Below are 19,702 nucleotides of genomic sequence, written 5' to 3'. Positions count from 1 at the left end.
TTGCAAAAATCGACACTTAGTAGAAATTTCACAGAAAAACAGTCAATGCTTTCCTATGGAAGAAAATTGGGTTACTGGTAAGTACGGTTTGTGAATATTTTTCAGGGTCAGTGCTGAGCACCAAGATCCAGCGCTGGGACCTCTCCTAATAGCAGGTGAGTATTTTCGTTTTCGTTACTCGGCTGATTTTTGGTGAATATTTTAAGTTTTAGAAACTCCACATTTAGAAGAAATTACAGAAGAAACCAGTCAATGTTACCCTATGGAGAAAATTGAGTTATCGGCTTTTGGGTAAGTACTCGACTGGCCGAGTTAAGGTTCTGGGCACAGACTCAGGGGTCTCCCAGGGTCAGGTAAGTACAGTTGTTAAACCCTCAGGTGTAGAGGTTACACTGCCAGGGCCACTCGGGCGGCTGGGTGCAGGGTGCTTTTGAGCTTTCGGGCGCTCAATTGATTTCAATGGGAAAGCTCCTGGTTGAAAAAGGGCTGCAAGCTCGGGGACGAAGATTCTTCAGGTGCCACCACCACTTCGAGAGGTAAGTTGGGTAGTTGGAGGATAGGTAGGTACCCCAGAGTTGGGCACAGGGGGCCGCAGCGCGCTGGATGCAGGGGAGCCTTTTGGTGTCAGGAAATCTTACCCTATGTTGATCGCGGTTGGGGGAGGGGTACCTGGTTCTGAGGCTGCAGGCGGGTTGAGGGAAGTCCTTGGGTGCCGGACTCGGGGTCACAGTCGCCGGGGGGTCGTCCTCGTGGTTTTTGTTCATTCCGACACAGGCCAGGCATGGCGGGTGCCGAGTGTGCAGGGTTCGCGGTTCCGGGCTGGTGCCGGGGATTAGAAGCTGATTTTGAGCAGAGCCTCTGCTCATGGGAGTCCCAGGTGCTTAGAGCCAAAAGGTAGCCAGGTCCTCCGGGGTTTGTGAGGTTGCTGGCTACAAGAGGTGCCGGTTTGTAGCAGGAGCAGATTCGAGGGTCGACAGGCCAGTAGGGCTGGGGCCAAAGCAGTTGGTGTCTTCCTCTTCTTAGCAGCTGCAGGGCAGGTCTTCTTTCTTCTAGCATTTCTTCTTCGGATTTCGGAATCTGGAATCTGGGGAAGGAACGTTCAGGGTGCCCCTAAATACTAGATTTAGGGGTGTTGCAGGTAGGTGAAGGGCAGGGACCAATGGGTCCCTGTTCTGGGGTGGGTACACCCCCTATCCTGCCTCTCTCCTGTGGGAGGGGGACAGTAGCCTAGTCCTGATTGAGCAGGGCTTCCCATCTTCAAGATGGCAAGAGCCCGGAGATGTGCTTCACCTCGCCTCCCCCACCTGAGGGGTGGGGTTGGCACATCCCCTGTCCTTATTTGGGGTTTCCGGCCAAGCTTCCCGCCAGAGTGGGGGATTGCATTGGCCTGGGGAAGCTCACAGAGGCGGCATGCCTTTGAAGCTTCCCCCTGCCCATCCTGGGGGAGGAGATGTAGCACCTCGCCCAGGATGTGCATTGTTGCAGACCCAGGAGAGCAGGGGCTCTCCTACCCAGGGGGTCCAGCAACATGTCTGCTGTGTGGCAGCCTCAGAACAGACGTGGATTGTAGGTTAGGTTTTAGGGGGCATCTCTAAGATGCCCTCTGGGGTGCTTGGTACATTAAATCCCACACTGGCATCAGTGTGGGTTTAATGTGCAGAGAAGTTTGATACCAAACTTCTCGGTCTTCAGTGTTGCCATTATGGTGCTGTGGAGTTCGTGTTTGACGAGCTCTCAGCACCATGTACTCTTTAAATGGTAGCACTGCACTTACAGTGCCCAGGAATGGACCTGGGTACTGTAGGGGCACAGGGCTCATGCGCCCACACCACTGGCATGGGGCACCCAGCTAGAGGGGTGGCTGATGTATGCCAGGGCAGTGTAGGTGGTGGGCATGGCACACAGGGATGTGTGCCATGTCGACTTTGTTTTGTCTTGTACCCAGACACTCAGCCTGCGAGGGGGGGGCGTGTGTTAGTTAGGGTACAGGTACAGGGCCTTTAAGGGTGGCACAATGAGTGCTGCAGCCCTTAGAGGCCTTCCCTGGTCACAAGGCTCTGAGTACCTAGGGTACCATTTACCAGGGGCTGACATGTGGCCAGGGTTTGCCAATTTGGGTTTGAGGTTTTTAGGGAAGGAACATTGGCCCTGGGCACCTGATTGGCAGGAAGTACATTCAGCAAAAACTGGGGGCATACCATGCAAGCAAGATGGCACTTTCTCACACTATTCTAAAGGAGGCTACAAAATCTGCTACTCGGGCATGTAATGCAGCAAAGTGGAAACTATTTTGTTATATACTGCTACAATATCAATCCCTTTGATGCTTCAGTGCAAAACCTCATGTCTTACTCTTACAGCAGTCTAGATTAGCCTACACATCCATTCGATTGCATTTAGCAGCAGTAGCTGCATACTTGCAAATCAGACAAGACCTCTCTATTCAGAGTACCAGTGATTGAAGCCTTTATGGAAGGAATAAAAAGAGTAATACCAAGAGCTCCACCTGCACCAGTATGGAACTTGAACATAGTCCTTACAAGACTAATGGGTCCACCTTTTGAACCAATGCACAAGTGTCAACTACAATTTCTCTCTTGGTAGGTTGCTTTCTTATTGCAATCACTTCCTTAAGTAGAATTGGTGAACTTCAGACATTAACTTTACAAGAGACTTTCTTTCAACTTCACAAAGACAAAGTGGTTCTTCGAACCAATCCCAAATCTCTTTCTAAAGTAGTTTCTGCTTTTCACATCAGTCAATCAGTTGTTACCCGTGTTCCTTCCTCAACCTGATTCTGTTGCGGAACGAGCTCTACACACACTAGATGTTAGAAGAGCTCTACTATATTACGTGGAAAGAACAAAAGATTTTCGTAAGACAAAACAGCTCTTTGTTCCTTTTTTGACACCACACAAAGGCAATCCCATATCTAAATCGGGCATTGCAAGATGGATCATGAAATGTATCCAAACATATTATGTGAAAGCGGAAAGAACCTTGACAATACCCCCTAGAGCGCATTCCACCCGCAAAATACGCTACGAAGGCCTTCTTAGGGAATATTCCTCTAGCTGATATCTGTAAGGCAGCAACATGGTCTACATCGCACACATTCACCAAACACTATTGTGTTAGCGAGGCAAAAAGGTAATATAGGCCAGGCAGTACTTAAAACTGTTTTTTAAACAACTGCAGGTTAGCCACAGCTTTGGGAGATACTGCTATATAGTCTATGCAAAGCATGTGATCTACAGCTCACATGCCTCGAACGGAGAATGCTACTTACCCAGTATGCATCTGTTCTTGGCATGTAGAGCTGTAGATTCACATGCGCCCACCCGTCCCCACCTGTTGCAGTGATATCTTACTTACTTACATGGACATCTCTATTCTACTACTGTTACTAACTCCATTATCACCCTCTGTGGGAAAACAATCTAACAATGGAGTCGATGCCCATGCACACGATCACCGAAAGGAGGAGTCACCTACCTCGTGACTGGGAAAGACTTCTTCTTCAAACAAAATGCAAACATCCAGACCCAACACTAGATGAAAGGCTATGCAAAGCATGTGAATCTACAGCTCTACTTGCCAAGGACAGATGCATACTGGGTAAGTAGCATTCTCCTTATATATTATTTTTATTTACACTGTGCAGTATACCTGGATTCTGCACTGGGACATTGCCTGCAAACAGATAAGTGTTTGTTATTTAGTTACAGTTTTAAAGGGTTTCTTAGATTTTCCAACTCCACACTGAAAAACTTTTCACAGAAAAACAGTCAATGTTATCCTATGGAGAAAAATAGGGTTATCAGTTCAAAGGTAAGTATTCGGTTGTGGGAGTTGGTATTCTGGGGGTAGACTCAAGGGTCCCTCAGGGTCAAGGATGCACTCTTGTTACATCTTCAGCGGCACTAGGGCAGCCGGGTGCAGAGTGCTAAGGCCCAATGTTATCAAAGTGGGGATAGGGGACCTCCGGTTGGTGGCTGCTTACGAGCAGGCCACTGGGTTGTGGGAGCAAAGCTCCTGGATTTAAGCTCAGGGCAAATAGAGGTTCAAGCCAGCACAAAAGGTGCGCCCTCAGCAGCACTGGGGCGGCCGTGTGCAAAGTGCTGTCTTGGCGTTGGGCGCCCTGTAGCTTTCAATGGGGAGTCTCTGGTTTGCAAACACACTGCAGGCTCGGGGACGAAGGTCTAATCGGTGCGACCACCACTTGGAGAGGTAAGTTGGGATGTTGGGGGTTGGTTAGGCACCGTCGGTTGGGCCACCCAAGGCAGTGGGGCGATTGGGCGCTGGGGTGCCTTTTAGGGTTGGATCTCCTTACCAGCTCCTGGTCGCGTTTGGGAGGACCTTCCAGTTTGAGGCTGGAGGCTTGAGGCAGGTCAGAGGTCACCGGAACTAGATTCAGGATCACCGGGGAGACCTCCTCTTGGTGTGGGGCCACTCGACCTTGGGCCGTGGGTGTCGGGTGCAGAGTGGTGCAGACTCACGGAGCCTCCCGGAGGTGGAGTCTGTTGGTAAACAAATCCGGTGTTCACGGACAGTCTTTTTTTTTTTTTTTTTTTTTTTTTTAAGGCAGGGCAGGTCCTCTGGGTTCTTGAGGCTGCAGGATACATCGGAGTTTCGCTTCTGCAGGTTAAAGGTGGCGACAGGCCGGTTGGGCTGGGGCCAAGTCAGTGGACATCGACCTTGTTAGATTCGGCACGGCTGTTCGGTCCTTCTTCTAATTTTCTTCTTCTGGTTTCTTGCCTGTGGAAGTAAGATTTGAGGTGCCCCCTAAATACTAGATTTAGGGGTGTTACAGGTATGTAGAGGTTGGGACCAATGGGTCCCTTCCTTGGGGTGGGTACACCCCCCTATTATGCCACCCTCCAGTGCGAGAGAGGCTGATGACTCACTCTGGTTGGCTGGGTCCCCCCTCAATACAAGATGGCGGGGACTAAGTTGTGCTTCACCTCACCTCTCCCACCTGGGGAGTGGAGTTGGCAGAGGTGGGCACACCTCTCTTCCTCGCTTGTTTTCCTGCCGGTTCTCCCGCCCAAAGTGGGGGTCAGAACCAGTGGTGACCAGTTGCTGAAAGCAGCAAGTGGCCTGGGGAAGCTCACAAAGGTGGAAAGCCTTTGAAGCTTCCCCTTCGTGGACCCTGCCCATCCTGGGGGAGGAGGCTTGGCTCCTCGTCCCAGGATGTGCATTGTTTCATGCCCCCGAGAGCAGCAGGCTCTCGACCCAGGGTTCCAGAAACATGTCTGGTGGTGGCAGCTGAAAGCAGCCACTCAGCCTGGACACTAGTGGTAGGTCGTTTTTCAGGGGGCATCTCTAAGATGCCGTCTGTGTGTATTTTTCATTAAATTCAACACTGGTATCAGTGTTGATTTAATGTGCTAAAAAGTTTGATCCCAAACTTCTCAGTTTTCAGTGTAGTTCGTAATGTCAAACTCCCAGCATCATATACTCTTAATGGCAGCACTGCACTTAAACAATGTCTAAGAATGGACTTAGACACTGTAGGGGTACAGGGCCCATCCAACTATACCCTCACCACTGGCATAGTGCACCCAGCTAGAGCGGTGACTGGTCTGACAGGGCAGTGGGTTGTAGGCAAGGCACACAGGGATGTGTGACATGTCGAATCTTCACTTTGTTCTGCACCAAAACACACAGCCTGCAAAGGCAGTGTGCGAGTGTAAAGGAACAGGGCCTCTAAGGGTGGCACAATGAGTAGTGCAGCCCTTAGAGGCCTTCACTGGTCACAGTGCCCCGGGTACCTATGGTACCATTACCAGGGGCTAACCTGTGGCCAGAGAGTGCTAGTTGGGTTTGGTCTTCAATGCAGTTTTAGGGAAATAACATAGGCCCTGGGCACCTGATTGGCAGGAGCCCAAGGCACTCTCAGTCAAAGCACATCAGCAGTTCAGCAAAAAGTTGGGGCAAGCGTGCAGAAAGAGGCCACTTTCTCACAAGCCTCTCTCTTACCCTGAAGGTGCGGATATACTCCAACAAGTCGATGGGCACTCCCTTCCAGGCACTTGATGATCAGTTATAGTTCTGTAACTTTGTGAACTTCTTTGTTGACCCCTGGGATTAAGGTCTGGTAGTTCCAGGGTCTCCCTTTCAGATTGAGTGGCTTAGGTCCAGCCTTTCACTTTGTGTGCCCGGCATTCTGTCCCCTTCTGTCAGATTGCCTCCCCTATCGAGGGTGTGGTGAGCCCCTTGTCCTGAAGTTCCTCTCTCCAGCAGTTCCTTTTCTCTGGTTGCCATTTGCGCCAAGTGCCCATCGATTTCAGGATCCCCCCCCATGCCTGATTTGGCTCTTCAATATCAAGTAATTCAGGAACGCCCAGGAAGACTGCAGTGGACGTGTGATTGGGGAGTAGGGTTTGAGGTGTTGTGCGTATCTGAGGGGTAAAAAAGTCCAGAGTTCGTAGGAACTCGCACATTGTGTTGGCAGGTGGAGAGGTAGTTTTAAGCAAACACTGCTTTTTTGGTCTTTTTTTTTTAACCTTTATTTGTGTCCTTGTTAGGCAGGAAGATGAAAGTGGCTCAGATAGATATCAGGTTTCTGTTATCACTTGTAAACTTCTCGCAGTGACTGCTGCTTCGCACACTGGAGAGGTCCTGTCCAAAAGCTCCCCTTGTCGATCCAATTTTCTGCTGGAGGAAGAAAGGGCCACCTTATCCTGGAAATCAGATGGTTGTTAAGAAACTTCCAGTGGAATGGTTGGTTCAGATAAACTGGTTATTTTGATAACCAACCTCCACCATAGTAGTATTTCATGTCTTAGTATGATGTACTTTATTTGATTAAGAGACCTTGATTGTACCAACCAGATTCACCAATATCTGGCAATTTATTCAACTTGTTGATGATTGGGGAGCAATGGGCAGAGTTTATCCATCACACGGAGATTTACCTGTGTTCCCTGGAGTTTTACCTGTGTTCCCAGGAGATCAAGCTTGGATCCAATTTCAGTAAGATGAGTTGCCAGTGATTTTATCAGATTTAAATGCAGTTCTGAGAGAGGCTGGGTTTCTGTTGCAGTACCCCCCCCCCCTCCCCCCCTACACACACACACACACACACACACACACACACTTTTTGCCACACTACTGATGCACTTTTGACTTGATGTGCCCTGGGTCCCTGCCAATCAGGGTCGCAGGGCCTGTGTTCGTTCCCCAAAACTGTACCCAAACCCAATTGGCATCTCTGGCCACAGGTCAACCTCTGTTATATGGTACCACAGGTACCCAGGGCATTGTGACCAGGGAAGATCTCTAAGAGCTGTAGCACTTACTTTGCCACCCTCAAAGGTCCTGTACCTTTAAACTCACACACTGCCTTTGTGTCAAGAATTCCTGTCATGCGAGGGGAGGAAAACGGTAACCAGCGAAAACGGACTACATCTCCCAGGATGCTTAGCGGTTGAGAGGTTATGTAAACAGGAGAGCTGTTACATAACTCAAGGAAAAAACGCCCTTATGTAAACAGGAGAGCTGTTACATAACTCAAGGAAAACACGCCCTTATGTAAACAGGAGAGCTGTTACATAACTCAAGGAAAACACGCCCTATAAAGGGAGGAACCGGGAGGTACAACGCTGTCGGATATTGTGTTTACACCGACGTACCTGCTTAGTGAAGAGCAGTGTTCCGGAGTGGTGCTCCAGTAAGGCAAGAACGGAGGTAGGTCGAGTCGTTACTCCCTGGGCCGTGTCTTGCCCCATCGTCACCTGTGAAGGACCCGGAAGCTCTACCGGATAACCATTGAGCTTCGCTTTTTGACTCGGCTGAGTCAAAGCGCAGTGGCGCTTTTGCTGGTTGGAGTCGTAACTCCCAGCCCGACCAGAGATACAGGGACTGCCAGCTGTAACGCACACCAGGAGGTGTTTGCCGCGTTACAGACTCGGAAGTCCACAGGATCGATCGAGCGGCTGCTCTCGGTTCAGTCTTCTTTGCTTGTGATTGGGGTATCGGTGACGCATCACCAGGAGGTGACTCCGCGTCCCGGTGCAGTCTGAGGAAGAGGTTGAGCGGCTGCTCCCTTCAGGTAGAGACCCCGGCTGGGTGTTTCCCTGACTCCTCGATTCTCCCCAACACTCTTCGTGCCCCTCACAGCCTACCGATTGGCATTGTCGGCCATTTCATTTCTGCCCTCTGTTGGCATACGCCGGGATCGGCGTATATGCAGAGGACGGTTAGGACCATCCGTGCTGTGGGCTGGTAACGTACTTAGCCTGGAGGATTCCAGTGACTATAACCTTTGTTTATTCCTTGTATTATTTTTGACTTCATTAAAATAACTAAACCTTCACAAGTGGTTGCGTTCTCATTATAGTGTCTGTTAAACGATCCTGAGACGTTCAGGGCGTTACACTTTGCAGGCTGCATGTTTTGGTGCAGTATTAAGTGAAGAGTCAAAATGGCACACATCCCTGTGCCATACCTACAACCCACTGCCCTGGCATAGATCAGTCACGCCCTAGCTGGGTGCCCTATACCAGTAGTGAGGGTACAGGTGCATGAGCCCTGTACCCCTACAGTGTCCAAGCCCATTCTTAGACATTGTAAGTGCAGTGCTGCCATTAGGAGTACATGGTGCTGGGAGTTTGTCATTACTAACTCCACAGCACCATAATGGCTACATTGAACAAGCATTGGCATAGCCAATAGGTCTCGCTTTTGGAACCTTATAAGTATTTAGTTATGCAGCACAATATCCTTGGTGCAACAACATCAACTGTTGCACGGCTAAACACTTATAAGGTCCCAAAGGCGCGACCTATTGGCTATGCCAATGCTTGTTTAGCTTTCTAATTCAGTAATGGAGGTCACTTTTATTTTTGTTCCTTGGCCTATTTTCTGTCCCAGAACGACCATGTCTGTGTGGGGAATTGGATGCCTACCTGGGTAAGACATCAGGTAGAGTGGGTGGTTTGAAGTGTGTTGTCTTTGATTTGACCCTCTGTGGGAAATATTTTTGTGTCATGGATGCTACCTTTCTTACAAAGAAATACAGCTCATTTCTTTTTTTTTTTTTTTTTGCTGTTCTGGAACAGACAATAGCTGTCAGGTAAAAAATAGTTTGTGTAAAATCATCAGGATTATTTTCTATCACCGTAATTATTCCTCTGTTTGCTCTAACCATCGTTTCTGAAACTATTTTGCCTAAAACACTTTGTAAACAATTAATTTATGTATTTGCTATTTTTGGTATATGATTAGGTTGGTTAAAATTACCAGATTTTACAGCTTTTCTCAATATTATTACTGGCATTGGATTCAAAATACAGGCTTGGCAGGTAAAAAACAGGTAGCAACCCTAGTTTCCCATGATGACCACCAAGGTGCGGTACTGCATACTTGCACATAGACCGAGTCAGAACATTTTAAAGACAAGAATGGCTTTCTTTGGGCTGTATCCTTATCATACCTGAAATTGCCTCTGCTTTAATAGAATTCAAAGGGGGGAAATACATTCTCACATTTATTTTTAGGTCTCCCACTCTCCTCTTCTTAAATGCTGGCATGTATGTATGTTGTGTTATGAGATTCAGTGCTTTAGCAGTGTAATGGATCAAGAAATGTGAGGTGTGTGTTCAAGCGAAAAAATTACAACAAATATAAACGTGAATTCAGACTATGAATATCACACATGTAACACAATCATTTAAATAAAAACGTTTTTTGAACTATTCGTATAGAACTTGGTAAACATTGAATTAATTTGAGCCTAAAAGTCCGCGTAATGCCTGGGCAACTGCCTTAACTATTTTACATACAAGCAGAAATACAAAACCACTGAATAGCTTCTTCGGTTGCCTTTAACGAATAATTAATGAAAAATGTGGAATAAAAAAAACTTGCAGTTTGTGATCTGCTCCCTGGCTCTTTCCAAAGCACGCATTGGACATCGGGAAAGCGGGCTGCTATTGGCTGCCCATGTTGCAGGTGGCAATTGGACTGTAGAGTCACACGTGACCAGGGGAGTCACGCGCTATCCGGGAACCCCGTCAGGTAGGACATAAACAAAACAAACCCAAGGAAAGAAGCATGGATGGTCCGGGGCAGCGGAAGCAGCAGCGGAGGGGGTGAGGAGCATCACTGAAGAAGGGCAGACCGACAGCAAGTGAGTGCAAGGGGGAAGAAACTGAAAATATGTTGGGAGCATCAAAGCGGCTGCGAAAGCGATCGCGATCAAAATGCTACCATGGCCGGCCTACAGCTTGCGTGCATGTGCGCGGCACTTAATGAGCATGACGAGGAAAGCCATATGGCGCCTCTGCTCTTAAGCCCGCGCACATGCACTCAAGCTCTAGGCCGGCCATGGCAGCATTTATTGAAGCCCTCACTAAAAGTCTCGCCAGAGCAGCGCATGCGCTGGGTCAGGGGAGACCTAAAAATGAGAAGTTTAGTATCAAACTTCTCAACACATTAAACCCACACTGATGCAAGTGTAGGATTTAATGAAAAATGCTATCAGGAGCAGGCCCCCTTTCTGCCGCCCCTCTTTTTCGGCCTGAAGACCGGCAGGAGAAATTAGCCAGCCCAGAAGGTGTGCCTACCTCTGCCCACCCAACCCCTCAGGTGGGGGAGGCAAGGTGAAGCCCACTCTTCAGTGCCCGCCGTCTTGCAGATGGCAGGCACTCCCCAATCGGGATTAGGGACTGTGCTCACTCCCCCACGTGGGGTTAGCACACTAAGGGTGTAGTCACCCTAAGGTCAGTAGCCCATTGGCTACTGAACTTGAGACCCTTAAAACACTTCCTAAATACTGTATTTAGGGGGCAGCCCTGAACCAAGAAGTCAGACTATAAACTACAAGAAGAAAAAGACCGAACAGCCATGCCGAAGCTAACAAGAGGAGGACACCCACTGACTTGTCCCCAGCCCTATCGGCCTGTCCCCACCTTGAACCTGCTCCAATTAAATCCTGGTGTGTCCAGCAGCCAGCAACCTCAAGAAACCCGGAGTACCTGCCTGCCTTTAATCCCAAAGACTGTTGTTTGAACAAATAGTTTGTTCACGGGAGACAGACTTCAGCTCCTCAAGGATTCGCAAGTTTGCACCCAACGCCCACGGCCCGAGTGGCCCAACACCAAGAGGAGGTCTCCCTGGCGATCCTGACCCGAGATCCGTCGACCACTGACCTGCCTCAAGCCTCCAGCCGCCTCATACTGGAATGTCCCCCCAACCGCGACCAGGAGCTGGTAAGATCCAACCCTAAAAGGCACCCCTGCACCCAATGCCCCACGGCCTTGGGTGGCCCAACAGATGATGCCTAGCCAACCCCCAACATCCCAACTTATCCCCCCCAAGTGGTGGTCACAACCAGAAAACCTTCGTCCCCAAGCCTACAGTGCTTTTGCAAACCGGAGACTCCCCATTGAAATCTACAGAGTGTCCGACGCCAAAACAGCACTCTGCATCCGGCCGCCCCAGTGCCGTTGAGGGTGCATCTTTTGTGCTGGCCTAAACCCCCATCTGCCCTGAGCTTAAGTCCAGGAGCTTTGCTCCCACAAGGCAGTGGCCTGCTTGTCAGCAGCCACCAACCGTAAGCCCCCTTTGGATAACATTGGGCCTCCGCACTCTGCACCCGGCCGCCCTAGTGCCACTGACGGTGTCACAAGAGTGCATCCTTGACCCTGGGGGACACCTGAGTCTAACCCCAGAATACCAACTCCCACCACAAAGTACTTACCTTTAAACCGATAACACTATTTTCCTCCATAGGATAACATTGGCTGTTTTTCTATGAAAAGTTTCAAAGTGTGGAGTTGGAAAATCGAGGAAAACCTTTTACAACTGTACTAAATAAAAAATAAAAAACGCTTTTACTTACCTGTTTACAGGAAATGTCCCAGTGTAGTATTGTGTTATACTACACTGTGTGAGAAAAGTAATCTGAAAAGTAATGTACTGATCATTTTACTAAAAAGCCCGTTCAAAGTATATGTACTGTATTACCAAAGCATTGCCTCTATCAGTAACACTACTGTAATCAAATCAACGTACATTTACAATTGTACACAGGTAAGTAATAAATACTTTACGGTAGTAATGCAGTTTAACAGTTTGAATTGAAACTGTTAAACTGCATTACTACTGTAAAGTATTTATTGCTTACCTGTGTCAGGCTTGCTTGGTTCTAGAAAATATAATGTTCTGAAGTTCAGTCTTTGAGTGTGTGAATTCATTTGCTGATTGAGTGTGTACCACAAATGCTTAACACTGTCCTCTGATACAGCCTTACTGCTCGACCACACTACCACAAATAGAGAGTGAGGGGCTATCTACTTTACCTCTGCCTACCTTTTGGTTTCCACTGGACTCTCTTCACTCTATACCTCACTTTGGTGTAGTATATACAGAGCCAGCTTCCTACAAGTTCCATTTGCTTGCCTGCCAGAGTAGAATCCTGGCTATAGTGTCCTGCATGGCTCTTATTGCTTTCATCTCTTGGATATGCAGTGTGGCCTGCAATGTCAGAGCAGGCTCAGCGGCTTTTTCCACGGGGTCTCGCGTCATTAAATGGGGTTGCCCCAAAGTTTCATGTATTAGAGCCTCAAGATTAGAAGGAAAGTGATCTGTTCCCAGTACCTGGTCAGTGAAACTCTCCCTTCTAGGCTGTGATCCGAGGGCCTTTTGATTTAGGGGTGATTCGCTTGTTTGGTATTGCAAGGCCGTGGTTCTCATCGGTTCCAGGGACCAATCCAAGGATCAATAAACTTGTACATTTGGTCACAGTAACTCGTGAGTTACCTATATCACCTGTTTTACCAATAATAGGGTAATGGCTGGGGCTAGCAGTAGGCATAGACTCTCGCATTTGCTCCTGCCCTCCTGTAGGAAGATCTTCGTACTCTGGTAGGGGAAGAGCAGGGTGTGGAGGAAAGTCTGAAGTCAGATCGATAATTGACTCGCACAGCATTAAGCTGGGGCATGATTATGCTCTGCTTGGTAAGGAGCCCTACACGAGCAGCTCCTTTACTTGGCTTTTTTTATAGCAGCCTGAGATGTGCTGGGCAGACAGCTGACGGAACACCCCGAAGTATTCAGCCAAATATCTGCGGATGCCATATCGAAAATATCTTTTTGTTCCTTAGGAACTGCTTCTATTGCCTTACAAAAGTATTGTTTGATTGAGTTCTTTGTAGAGGAGTGCACTTGAGATGGAGACAGAACTCGTCCCTTGCACCAAAACGCAAGTGATTTTGCAGCTCCTTGGGGTCAGGATTGAAGTGACAGAGCAACACTCTGTGCCGCTTCGCCTCCTGGTGCAACAGTGGAGGAGCACGAGCGCGCAGCTAGGGTTCTTCCTGGATAAAGGGGCAGATGGCTGCTATGCCTGTGGGGCGGTATATCACAATATGCCACCATGAATCAAATGATCACAATACCATCCCTTTTCCGGAAACCACCAAACACAGCTGAGAGGACCTTACACACACTAGATGTCAGAAGAGCAGTTATGTTCTTCATATATGATTTGAAGACAGAATACCTTAGTACATGCTTGAGCTTTGCTTAGTGGGAAGAACTAGCGGCAGCACCTCTCGTTAGTGTTTATCTAGAATCTCTTGATTTTTTAATTTGCGGTGAACCCTTGGTATTTAAAACAAAAAAAATCTAAAACCATTGTATTTGAGAACATTGCACTTGATATTGTAACCGTTTTTTTTAATTGCGGCAAACTTTAAAAAAAAAAACTAAAATCCTTGCATCATTGTCACACTGCACCTGAATAGCGGGGTTAGCACTTACCCAACGGAAGTTAACAGCACCTTTGCACCCTGTGATCTCGCCGGTCCACCGCCAGTCATTAGCGGACTGTTTGATGTGGAGGGAGATCCCGGGGAATAGCTCATACTTTGAGGTGACTCACTTCCTGATATGGCCACATAGAATCGCCATCTTGGTTGGGTTAGCGGTCCAGCCTTCTGCCACTTAACCAGGCCGGGCACTATAAGGGGAGGAAATGGCGCAAGCGTGAAGCGGCGCGCCAAAGGCAAGCCCGTCTGCGTCCGGCCACGCCTCGTCCACGCCCAGCGTCCAAACCCCTGGCTCTGGAACTTTAGAACACAACCATATTATTGGGTATTCCCATGATGAGCTACTGGCCTTAAGGCAATGTAATACTACTGACATAGCCAGATGGTCACCTGAAAGTCTGACTTCCTCGAGTACCATGACATCGTTGCCCACAGACCCAATCCAGTCCCCTCCAATAAGTAAAAACAACATCCACTGCCTAATCTTAAACACTAGATCTCTAGTGAAACATCAATTAGAGTTCCACGAGCTTGCTCTAACATTAAACCTAGATATTGCTTTTCTAACAGAGACATGGGCAGACGAGAGTTCCGACCCCGATATCATTGCAGCTACACCTCTTGGCTACACCATTTTTAGATCCGACAGACAACACAAAAGAGGTGGTGTTCTGGCGATTTTATACCGAGACCATTACAAGACCAGATTCGAACCATTACAAACTGCGGATTTTGAAGCTATGACCTTCTCTATTGAACCACCAGACTCAATTGTTATCAAAGGAGTTCTGGTGTACCGCCCCCCAGGAGATAGGAATAGCTTCATAGATAAAATCTGCTCCTTTATGGAAGCCCTAATCACCAATGAAAACTTTATGGTGTTGGGAGATTTTAACTTCCATTTAGAAAATATAGAAGACCCAAACTCACTTAAACTTATTGACCTCATGGATTCATTTGGACTGCCCCTAGTCAGTAATGGTCCGACACACAAAGCTGGCCACATGCTGGACGGTATATTCTCCAACTGGGAGAATCTCATGGCATCTCCATCCCTTCCATTAACCTGTTCAGATCACTGGGTGGTTAATTGGTCCATGATGGCCACAATATCAGCACAGCATAGACTAACGGTACAATATACCACTAGAAGAGCCTGGCATAAAATCCAGCCAGATGCACTTGCCGAGGCGATTGCCGCTACCCCTTGCCAATTGGAGCAGGACGCAGTCGCAGATTGCAATATTGAAATCCTCTCTCGCTGGCTAAATGCCACGCTGGACAAAATAACTTGCATCTCCAGAATATCAAAAAAGGAAATTGTCCCAACCCTGGTACAACGAGAACCTAAAACTATCTAGAAAGGAATGTCGAAGACAGGAACAAAGATGGAGAACAAATTATAAGGTAGAGGAGAAAACTGCATATAAAGTGAAACTTGCAAAACATAAAAAATATCATCAAGCCAAAACAGATTTCACTAAACAAATAAAAAATGCCTGTGACACTAATAACTATTTTCGGTGATCAACAAATTGGTCAAACCTAATAAGGTCAGACATATGGAATCAAGTCAGGACTTGTGTAACCTGCTAGCGAACTCCTTTCAAAAAAGGTGAATAACATCTATGATAATTTCACAAGCATTAACATTAAGAGCAAGTATAAACCCAACCCCAAGAAAGATATAACTAGCTTTCTTAAATTCTAAAATCCCTCAGACGAACAATTAATAGACCTTATTTTATCAATTAAGTCTGGTTCTCCATATGACCCCTGCCCGCCCAGTATAATGCACCTGATACCCACACAGCTAGCAGTGTATCTGGGCTCTATCATTAACACAGTATTTGCTAGTGGAACTTTTCCCACTCAATGGAAACGCACCTCCATTCTCCCTCTTTTAAAAAAAGACAATCTTGATAGCTCCGAACCTGGTAATTATCGCCCTATTGCAAGATTACCCTTTGCTGCCAAGTGCATTGAAAATACAATGAATAAACAAATCACTGAACATATTGAATTTAATTCATTATTAGACGAAACACAACACGGCTTCAGGAAGCATCACAGCACTGGTCAGCCTTAATCACAGCCACTGAAGATATCCGGTCAATTCTAGACGGGGGAGCAACTGCTGCGCTGGTGCTGCTTGATCTCTCGGCGGCCTTTGATATGGTCAGCCATGAAATCATGGCTGTCCGACTGCAGGAAGCATGAATAAAAGGCACTGCATTTAAACTCATAAAATCTTTTCTAAACAACCAGCAACTAAATGTAGCAATAGGTTCAGTAACCTCCAAACAGTGTTCCCTACCATGTGGAGTTCCTCAGGGCTCTGCCCTGAGTCCCACACTTTTTAATCTATATGTAGCGCCATTAGCCTTGATAATAAAAAAAAAAAGCAGGATTTGCCCTAGCTTCCTATGATGATGATACACAGATTGTAATGTCTCTAACAAATGGAGAAAAGCACCCGGCGAGGCCTTTAAGATCTGTATGAAGAATGTGAGTGACTGGATGGACGGCAACTGTTTGAAGTTGAACGCGGCTAAAACAGATGTTTTCATCTTTGGTAATAAACCCTCCCTCTGGACACCTGACTGTGCTACCTGTACCCACCGCTAAAACTAAGGATCTGGGCATCATTATTGATAAAGAACTCAAATTCAAGGACCAAGTCAGTAAAGTCTCAGCCATCTCCTTCTGTGCTATAAGATTAATCAACAAAATTAAGAAATATATACCAGAGGAACTTTTGAAAACAATGACTCTGGCTTTTGTCCTCTCCCGCCTAGAATACTGTAATAGCCTCTACTTTACCATCAATTCAGGCCTGAATAACAGGCTTCAGATTGTACAAAATGCGGCGGCACGTCTTATCCTAAAAATCCCTAAAAATGTTTCAGCAAGAGAAGCCATAAAAAAATTACATTGGCTTCCAGTCAGGCAGAGATGTAAGTTTAAAGTCTTATGCCTGGCTTTTAAATCATTACACAATCTGGGACCAACACAATTTAGGAACAAATTAAAATGGTATGTTCCCAACAAAACCTTACGGTCCGGAACAGCCAGGAACATGGCAACTACCCCCTTCAAGAAGACCACCTGGGGAGGCAGGAGCCTTTTCAGATCAGCAGCAATGCTGTGGAATACATTGCCCATTACTTAAAAACAGCACCCTCTGATTAATTTCAGGAAAGGTTTGAAAACTTGGCTGTTCACACAAACCATCTGAATGAACCAACCTGATTGCTGTCTGTACTAGTGTTTCTACTGTTTTTAGATCGTTTATAGCGCCAAGACGCCTCCGGGCATGAGCTGCGCTTTATAAATTTAATTTCAATTCATGCTACCAAAGTCATCAGAAAGACCAATCAGTTTTTCATAGGTCACTCCACCCAGGCCCTAAAAACAACAGTAACTAAGAATGCCATTGTAGATTGATTGTTCAAACTATCAATCTTCTTCACTAGCTAACCAGACCTTAAGCGTCAAGCTAATGGTGCATTCATCAAGGAAAAAAAGGTAATTTATGGCTGGATCCTATCATATTTGCACGGTAGCCGCATGGTTCTTCGAACATATCTTCACAAAACACTACTTGCATAGATGTAGACTCTCGAAAGGAGGCAGCAGTAGGTCAAGTTGTCCTAAGAAACCGGTTTGTCTCCATCCAATCCACGGTTTCTCTTCCCCAGGGAGGTAATACCACTACATTATCTGTGCAAAGAATGTGAATCAAGAAGAGATGTCATGCTGCAAAAGAAACCGGTTACTTACCTGTAATTATGGTTTTGCAGCTTCACACTCTTCTAGTACATGCGATCCCTCAGCCTCACCATTCGAGGAGGTTTGTGGAGGAGCTAAGAGTAAGATGAGGAAACTATAAAAAAGATCTGCCACTGTGGGCTCACTGTCACACTGAGGTTGCTGTCTGTCAAATAAGGGTCTGCCTGTCTACCCCCTGCTACCCCTACCCCCCCCCCCGGCCCACACACACACACACCGACGAACCAAGAAAACGTTTTTAACTAAACCAGAATCGTCTGGACCCAACCACTGGATAACGGAATTCTGAAAGCATGCAAATGCAGAATTTTTAAGCTGCAAAGCTATAATTACAGGTAAGTCACTGGTTTCATTGTGTTTATTAGCAATAGGTTGGCTATAAAAAAAAAATGCTTACACTTCTTTCGGTATAATCTCTGCTCCTTTAAAATACTACTCATGGGCTGTGCAAGGTCATGGTTAAAAGGAGTACCAGAGGCACCTGGGAGAGTGAGTTGTCCTCTCTATCACCCCACTCACTTTAAAGTAGTCACTAAAGCCGTACAATTCCCATGTATTGTCAACAAAGGAAATGAAGGACAAAGCTGTTGTGCAGATGAATTCTTTTCATATGTGAAATGGAGGGGCTCATTACTTTAGAAAGGCAGGGGGTTTAGCCTGAGAGTATCTGAGGTTCTAGTAAGACCACATGTAATTTAAGTGCTTTGAGTCTGCCTGGAAGATTGGCCTACCGTTGATCATACTACTTATTTCCTTTATAGAATCCATACTGGTGATCGACCCTACAAATGTGTGCACCCAGGATGCGATAAAGCCTTTACACAGCTGTCAAACCTACAGGTAAGATCTCCTGTGATCTATATATTCCTTCTGACTTAATCGGTCATTGCTTGTGGCCCTTAGCAATGTGGCATGGTGTGTGCCTATGAGATCTCTTGCACGCAACTTTTGCCATGTAGTAGTTCACTTAGTTGCTTCTGTGCTAGTCACGAGCCAGAGTATAGAAATTTGTGTGTGAAACTGCAGATATATGAAGCACATCTCTATATTTTTGCAGTTCCAACAGGTTTCATGGTTTAGAATGTAAACGCTACAAATTGATTGTGAAACAACTGTAGACATCACTTGAGGAGCTTCTAACTTCTGATATTTTGATATTTATTCACCAGATCATTTTCCCATCACCATTCTCTTTGCAGTTATTTCTCCCATTTCCATGATCTTCTGTGCTCACCCCTTGGCCTTTTTTACTGACCTCTCATTTATCTTCTTCCTGGATTTCTCTCGTTCTCTTCTTTCCGACACATCTTTTTTGCCCCAGTCCTCATATGAGTGCCAGTGCTTTCAGGCCGCATGCCCCACTGCTGGATCACCCCACTCTGAGCACCAAGGAATATATAAAATACATCAAACTGCTTAACTGTGAAAGACATCCCACAGCTATGTATATTTAGCTATTCAAACATTTTAAAATGAATATTTCTTTGCTGATAGTCCCATAGGCGGCAGCACAACAAAGACAAGCCCTTCAAGTGCCACAACTGTCACCGCGCATACACTGATGCTACTTCGCTGGAGGTGCACCTGTCATCACACACAGTGAAGCACGCTAAGGTGTACACCTGCTCCATCTGCAGCCGAGCATACACATCGGTGAGTATGTGCTCCCAAGTCTGGTTGTGTCAACCATGTGGTGGAGCAAGGGGAAATGGGGATATTGAGAGAAGAGTTTGGAGGGGAGTGGAGAAGCACTGATAAGTTACTAACAGACTTTAATAAGAGGAAGACCTGTTTTGGGCACTTCTCAACTGTGAGCCTGTTTCCATCCGGTTTGAAAAACTATTGATCTCACCAAAGTCTGATCCTGTTTTTCTCAGTACCTGTTTTCCACCAGATTCTTTGGTCGCCTTTTTCAACCAGTTTGAGTTTGAGTTTAAAATTATTTATAAAGCGCACGTACACCAGCGGTTTCATGGCGCTGCAACTAACAGTTATCTGGGCGGGGGAAGCCGAAGCAAAGTCGAAAGAAGCAGAAGCAAAGACCAGGTGTTCTAGTTGTTCTGGACAGGATGAGCAAGAAGCTGGGCTTGTGGAGAATTAACACTTATAACTGTAGATGCCAAGTTTATGCT

The 19,702-nt window shown here is 46.7% G+C and overlaps 1 protein-coding gene across 2 annotated transcripts in view; it reads left to right on the top strand.

Annotated features, from left to right (window-relative positions):
- Positions 1-19,702, top strand: part of ZNF384 (zinc finger protein 384) — a 309,260-nt gene that overhangs the window by 183,159 nt on the left and 106,399 nt on the right. For both annotated transcript variants that reach the window (XM_085619828.1, XM_085619829.1), the window contains 2 exons: positions 18,332-18,410; positions 19,065-19,223. In XM_085619828.1, coding sequence (XP_085475954.1) covers positions 18,332-18,410; positions 19,065-19,223 — 238 coding nt within the window. The remainder of the gene's footprint in view (positions 1-18,331; positions 18,411-19,064; positions 19,224-19,702) is intronic.

Source organism: Triturus cristatus, chromosome 7 (assembly GCF_964204655.1).
Source record: "Triturus cristatus chromosome 7, aTriCri1.1, whole genome shotgun sequence".
Taxonomy (NCBI): Eukaryota; Metazoa; Chordata; class Amphibia; order Caudata; family Salamandridae; genus Triturus; species Triturus cristatus.
The sequence above is the reverse complement of the archived record's forward strand: the minus strand, read 5'-3'. Positions and strand labels throughout refer to the sequence as shown.